The sequence below is a fragment of the Lissotriton vulgaris genome, chromosome 11 (assembly GCF_964263255.1).
Source record: "Lissotriton vulgaris chromosome 11, aLisVul1.2, whole genome shotgun sequence".
NCBI classification, from domain to species: Eukaryota; Metazoa; Chordata; class Amphibia; order Caudata; family Salamandridae; genus Lissotriton; species Lissotriton vulgaris.
Window position 1 is genome coordinate 1,061,244,186 of NC_141699.1, and position 7,242 is coordinate 1,061,251,427.

Below are 7,242 nucleotides of genomic sequence, written 5' to 3' on the forward strand. Positions count from 1 at the left end.
GGCTGTCAGTAAAAACATATACATACAATCAATTTTTTTATATATACAAGGATCAACATCTTATCTAACATTATATACAACAACAGACAATTACAGAACAATTTAAAAATCACTTAGACGATAGACATGGAGCTTATGCAAACAATGTCCTTAGGGTGTCAGCCCCCGATGTCTATGAGCAGGGAATGACATTTGGACGCAAAAATATTTACAGTTTATGAAATGTGATTACATATACTATTTATATTTAAAAACTGACATTTCCAACAGTTAGATGGTGTGTGTGTACAAAACCGGCATACGGTATGTACTAAGCCTGTGTTCGTACAGGTAGCCTAAGAAAGGACCGAAAGAGGAAACCAGAAAAGGAGACCAGAGTGGAGTGGAGAAAGTACAAACTAAGAAAGAACCATTTAGAGGGTTGTCTAATTGTATATTGGATGCCTGTTTCTTGTTATGGATAACTCCTAAACTGGACTCGTTACCGTTTTGAAGGAGGGGGGCTGGACATAAAAGGAACAAAATGCACCTCAGAGAAGAGAGGCTGCTTGCATGGAATACCATAGTTTTTCAAAGATTTTATAAGCTGACTCCTCATTTACCTTTAAGAATGTGATCCGTCGCTTGTGGAGAAAACGTACGAGGAACCGGGGTCCAAGGGGCGCCTTCCCAGACAGTGTAAGCTTGATGTATGAACCAGAATGTATATTAGATCATTCCCATGCCAAGTTGGCAGTATAAGTCCTTAATAGGGACAAGAGAATGAAAATATTAGTCTTGAAGTATAAAGAAGAGTAATTTTGAGTGACATGGTTAGCAGTATAAGGCTACGTAGTGGACGAAGGGGGGAACCGTTGGGAACACCGATATAAGGACTGACCATCCTTTGCTTATGCCTACTTACTTTATGCTTGTTGATGGACGATGAAAGCAGTGCTTAACCCGGTTTCTAGGCAGTATAAGTAATCTTGCTGCCTTGATTTATATCTGTCTTAGAAAATGTACTGAAAGATAATAAAAGGGAGAAAGCAGTGGTACCCCCTTCGTGAAGACTTGTTAACTCAATGAAGAGAATTTCAAACATTATATTAAAAAATGGTATGTGGTTTACCTGTAAGATAAATATAAGTAGTAGTGGACAGGTTGTCCTAGAAGTCCATGGGAGGAGGGTGTGGGCACTGTATTCCAGCAGGCCTGTCAAATAAGGAGCAGGGAGATGAGATGCTATCTTATATTTAAACACACCTCCTATGAAACATGGATTATCGTTCCAAATGTGTTTTTGACAATATCTCAGGCAAAATGGTGTGAGAGGTACAAAGCTATAGGGGAGCTTCTTCTAGTGTGCAATTTTCCTAAGTCAGACTTAGGGGATAGGCAAAAACTCCCTAAGTTTAAAACAAGAACGATATTTAACCAAAGCTTAGTGCAGGAGGGACCCTTTGAATGGGGGCCATTACTGCAATGAATATAACAGAGGGGAAAATCCTTCCTCCTTAAAACAGTAGCATGGCCTATTGGTCCCTTACTATAGTAAAAATCCTTAAGTGGGGACCACTACTGCAGGGAATATAATATAGGGGTACTGTGCAGGTTACAGAGTATGTAGCCAATCTTACCGTTCTTGGTCAAACAGCCGGCGCCCATCCACTGCCCTCGTCCCGCCGAAACACCTACAGCGACGTCGTGTTCGAACATTGTCATGGAGTGATGCCTCTTATATAGCGTGAAGGTTAACGCTAAATGCCTTCACCTGTTGGTAGCGCGCCAGAACCCGCTGGGACGCTGAATGTAGAAAGTGCATGGTTGCCGCCTGTATGGGGGCGGCGGCCATGTTGGAATGGCTAGGGAGACCGTGTTAATATATACACAGACATTGCCCAGTGCCCGTTTTTAGCCTGGTCCGTCCTAAAGAGCGCCCAAGATTAATAAATGTTTTGTGTCTAACGCTTAATAATTCCTAACAGGATGCCACCTAAATGGAAAAAATATAAACGGGAGAAACCGATAACTGAATATATAAGACGGAATATAGGTGTTGAACGCGCTTGATGCTAAAATAGAAACAAATTTACGTAGGTTAAGCCAGAAGTATGTATTTGATTAAAAACCAAAAGGTGGCAGGCTGTATGGTGGTAACGATTGCCATATGTGCACAGTGTGAGAATTACAACAGAAATACGGCGGCCATCTTTGCCTGTGTTCACCCTGGTGAAGGCAGACAGGCAAGTCAATAAAAACTCTCAAGTTTAGACCGGCAAGTGAATATTTGTATTGCAAGTCTGGGATATGGCTAAATCAATCCTAAATTAGATGGCAGTGGAAAAACAAGGGGTATAATTAGTTGTAAGAAGGACAAGTGGCATGTACTGAATGAGTCACTTATGCAATGAATCAAAGCAACGGCGGAAGAACGGCAGCCGTCTATGTCAGACCTCCCACTCGTAACGGTATAAGCAGGTATTAAAGTAAAACTGAGAGGCTTATGTCATGTCATAAGACCTCCTAAGCCCTTTGTAATATTATCTCAATTAAGGAAATATTAGAACAGAAAGCAGCGTAATTATTGGTCCAATATATGGATATCTGCCCAGGTTCCTATGTCCAGCCATGTGACCCCGTTAATAAGGGAGCATCCAAAGCTTGGTGGAGAAAAGCAATACAGGACATCAAAATGCAAAGGGACAGTGATAAGAGAGGAGTGTGTGACATGTGAACAGAGAGAAGAAAAAATAAAAGATAATTTAAAATGCTGGGGATAACAGCAAAAAAGAATGAATAGGCTGGAAAACCGAGTGCATAATAATTGCAAGGAGGCTATTTACAAGTATACTACAGGGAGCGAAAGATTGTATACAGGTGCACTGTATACAAATATGCAGCTCATTGTTTTATTCATCTTTAAGCTTGTAGGGACAAGAGGTCCTTGAGTATGTTTAGATGCACAGGCAGAGGCGTGATCTGTATATTAATCATGAGCAGACAAGATAGGGGGGAACAATTACAGAGGCTTAAGCAAGGAAATAATGTAGCTCATCTTCGGTATTGTGACCAAGTTCTATACATCGTAGTCTACAGATCCAGCCTGCCTCCCGTTGTCTTAATGCAAGTTCCCTATCACCTCCTCTTGGGTGGATAGGTTGATGGTCAATGCCCATGAACCACATGTTGTCTGTGTCTTTGTGGCATTCCTGCATGTGGAAGGTCATAGGATACCTCATGTCTCCATTGCGTCTTGCACGGACGTGTTCTTGGATACGGATCTTTAAAGCTCTCTTGGTGCTTCCAACATAGATTTTGTTACAGCCGCACCCCAAAATATAGACAACATATTTGGTGTTGCAGTTGATCAGGTGATCTATGGTATAGGTTTTGTTAGTGTTAAAACTGAATTCCTTGGTTCTATTTTTACCTAGAGCACACATATTGCAGTCACTACATGTGAAGAAGCCTTTAGCGGGGGAGGTTAGCCAGTTAGTCCGCTTTTTAGATTCTATGTAGCTTGGGCAGAGGATGTTACGGAGGTTTTTTCCCTTCCTGTAGCATATTTTAGGTGTCCTGGTAATGGAATCCTGTAGGCTTGGTATGTCCGCAATCAGGTGCCAGTGTTTTCTTAAGATGTTAAAAACCTTACTGCTTTGGTCAGAGTACTGTGTGTTAAATGAGAGGGGTCTGCTGGTATCTGCTGGTCTAGTTTTGGGTGCCAGAGTAGTTTGTCTTGTCATTTTGCAAACTTTTCTGTTGGCTTTTTCAAGAATCTTTCTGGGGTAGCCCCTCTCCAGGAACCGTTTTTCAGTTTCTTGAATGTTATGAAGGAAAGCATCCTCCGTGCTACAATTCCGGTGCATCCGAATCATTTCCCCATAAGGGATGTTCTCAACTACATGTCGGGGATGTGCGCTCTCATAGTGTAGAATACTGTTACAGGCAGTCGCCTTACGGTGTGTGCGGCTTTGGATCTTGTTATCCTCAACAAAGAGTTTAACATCAAGAAAGTCGATTGTTTTCTGATTATGTGACATCGTGAAGCGGACATTAAACGGATTATCATTGAGGTAGTCAAAGTAGTCCATAAGTTCCGGGGTAGGTCCATCCCAGATAACTATCACATCATCAATGTACCTACCCCAGAAAATTATGTTGGTCATCCATTTGGCTGCGTGGCGTCCCCATGCATGCTCCCGCTCAAACCAGCCCATGAAGAGGCCGGCGTAAGCGGGGGCAAATTTAGAACCCATTGCCGTCCCTTGCGTTTGGTGGTACCATGTCGAGTCATGCAAGAAGAAATTTTTAGACAGTATTGTTAGACCTGGCACCTTGGCGTGAGTCTCCCTTCCACTTTTTGCTGATGTGCCTCCGATGTTTTGCTGGTTTTCCGATACTCAGGGCACTGCGCCACGGCTGATCCGTGCCGCAGTGCAAGTGCTCCCTACTGTAAACTGTACATACGATTGGTATCCATGATTGGTGCATTGGATTTACTGTTAGTCCCTAGTAAAGCGCACGAGAGGGTGCCGGGGCTTGTAGATGCCAATACTGCTGGTGGGCCTGCAGCGCTGGTTGCGCCACCCACCGAAGCAGCCGTAAAGATGTGTCTGGGAACTGTGACCGCAGAACCCGCGTGTGGTCTCGTACTATCACGCTAGCTGGGCAAGTGTCCCCACTTGCCAGCACCAACCCTTCCCTTGACTACATATTAGTCACCCCTATGGTAGGCCTGCGGGCAGGGTGCGTTGTAGGTGCAAGGTAGGACAAGCCCTGATGTGCGTGGCATGTCCTAGTAGTGACTTACAACGAAGACCGTATTTCACTACTGAAGGCTACCTGCTCCATTAGGCCAGGCTGAGCTGCGAGGGTTATTACACCCTATAATCCCCGCAGGCTCAAGGAGCATGGTAGTGAGTCATGTTTAGTATGCCTGAACTCGGGATAATGAGATATTTCTTGTAGTCAAGTTTATTTCAGTATCCTGGGTTTGCAAATGCTACTTTTAGAAAGTTAGCATTTGCTTGCTTAACCATTTCAGCCGCCTCTGCTGGTGTGTATCTGACTGTCTGGGATGTGTGAGTGACAGGGCTGGAGGGATGACGGGTGGTGAATGCGCAGATTACACCTTAGTGGGAGGTAGGAGTGCCTCTTGACTCGAGCTGTCACTGTGCTCGACCTCCACAATGCTGGCTCCACCCTCCCGGGGAGCGGCGGATGACTCTGCCGGCACCTGGCCCAGGAAGGGCGAAGCCCCCATCAACAAGGTACTCTGGCCACTCCCGTCCGGACAATGCTGGCTCCACCTCCTGTGGGGCGTCTGATGCGCCTGCCCCTCACACTGAAAGCAGAAGCCGGAGTACACCCGCGGGGGTACTCCAGAACTGAGAGTGGCTATGCAAAGGCCCCCCTGGCCTGCGAGAACAAAAGAATTGGCCTATAAAAGACGGAGCCCTGCTCCTTGAAATTTAGATCCGGTTTGGGCCACAGAAAGACTCTGCCCTACGAGAAGGACCGTGAGAGACAAGGAAGGGTGCTGACTCTTGCCTGTGTCTGGTGCCTTGCTGCTGAAGGAGAGGAAGACAATAAGACTACGAAAAGACTGTTGTGCTACTTGTGCCAAACTCTGCAAAGAGATCTCCAAGGGCTTGCAACTGAACTTGCCCCATGACCAGCGTCCCAGGACCAGTGGACGCTACCCCCTTGGAAAGCGACTGCGGGTGCTGACCATCGCCGCAGCACTGACGGAGGAATCTCCTCTAAGGCATCAACATCCTCCCGACCACCGTGACCGGGGCCCAAAGCAACAGCGAAAGCAAAGTGAGGACCAGCCGCCGCTGGCCCGAACACCGTGACCGCAACTGCACCGGGAGCCCGAGAGCAAAGCAAAGGAGGACCCGTCCGGTCCGAGCTATCGAGGTGAAGGCATAGCGAGCCCTCACTCACCTGCAAAGACGGACAATTGCCCTACGAGAATCCGCAAGGTCGGTAAGCCTGCCCGACAGCCCAGCTGTGAGCCCACAGCTGCACCGACATTTGGCTGGGTACGTCCTGCACTTGGGGACCGTACTGCCACTTGTCACCACCGCACAGCCGCCGCCTCCAGGGTCGGAGCGGACGACGAGGAAAGGACCCTGCCGCCACAGGACACCGCTGCCCCGGACGACCAGTGACCTGCTCGGCCGAAGAGCCGCAACGATCAGCGACCCCGGGAAGGCAAAGCGACGTGGGACAGATCCCTTGGAAGCCGCCGGCTCCACAAGAACTTTGAATAACACCGGCCTACGGGCCTCAAGAGAACTTCCATAAGAACTGTGGTAACCCGAATTAAGTAACCTGCAACCGTCTTCATAAAGTTATTGACTGTATTCATAAGCCTGCTTAAAATCTATATAAAGATATATATTTTTACAAGAATACAGTCTGGTCTCGTTGTGTGGTGGGTTGGTTGTAAAGGTGTACTGTTGCAAGTGTTTAACCCTATGTGCCCCAAAGATTAGCCTACGACTGCTTAAGCCACACTACCTAGAGGGTAAGCAGAGGTTGTCTGGATGGTAACCCTCAGCCCTGACGAGGAAGAGAGAGTCCCTGCTTGTCGCTAGTGTTACACTGCGCCAACTAGAGCCTCCCCCTTCCTACATTGGACGCAGCGGTGAGGATTTTCGAATTTACACTTGCGATAGTTATACCTGAGCTTCTGACCACTACACAAGGATTACGGTACAGCTACTAAACCACAGACTTTGCTTTTTGAAAGAAGATTCCGAGCGCAGAAACCATGCTTGGCACAAAGAGCCTGGATGGAGCGGAGTCCACGGCCTCCGAGGTGTTGGAGATAGAATGGGACGCCGCAAAGCTGGACAAATACTCAAAGATGGAGCTGAAGTTTTTCTGTAGGAAACTAAAGGTTCCGCACGCTGGTTGCAAAAACAAGCCGGAGCTCTACAAGGCCCTGAAAGCCTGGGTGGAGTCCAGAAAGACCCCGGAAGAGCAAGACGTCCTCGCCGAGCAGAATACGACGGAGGAGCAGAATGCACTTGGGGATCTGATCGATCTCGAGAGGAAAGACAGCGAGCACAGCTTTGGTAAAGGCCTGTCGCCAGAGGAGCTGGCGGACAGTAAGGAAACCCGGAATCACGAAAGAAAGTTGGCAGAATTGAAAATCCAGCTGGAGCTGTAAACCAAAAGAATGGCGCTGGAAGAGCGAAAGCACCAGATGGATTATGAAATCAAGATGAGGGAGATAAGTCTCAAGGA

At 47.0% G+C, this 7,242-nt stretch overlaps 1 protein-coding gene across 1 annotated transcript; it reads right to left on the bottom strand.

Annotated features, from left to right (window-relative positions):
- Positions 1 to 3,011: 3,011 nt before the first annotated feature.
- Positions 3,012 to 4,238, bottom strand: LOC147684070 (uncharacterized). Its single transcript, XM_086942597.1, has one exon. The coding sequence runs from the start codon at positions 4,236 to 4,238 to the stop codon at positions 3,012 to 3,014; it is 1,227 nt and encodes a 408-aa protein (XP_086798723.1).
- Positions 4,239 to 7,242: the final 3,004 nt, after the last annotated feature.

Excerpts from the sequence above, each read along its gene's own strand:
- LOC147684070 (XM_086942597.1), bottom strand. The coding sequence starts at position 4,238 with ATGGGTTCTAAATTTGCCCCCGCTTACGCCGGCCTCTTCATGGGCTGG.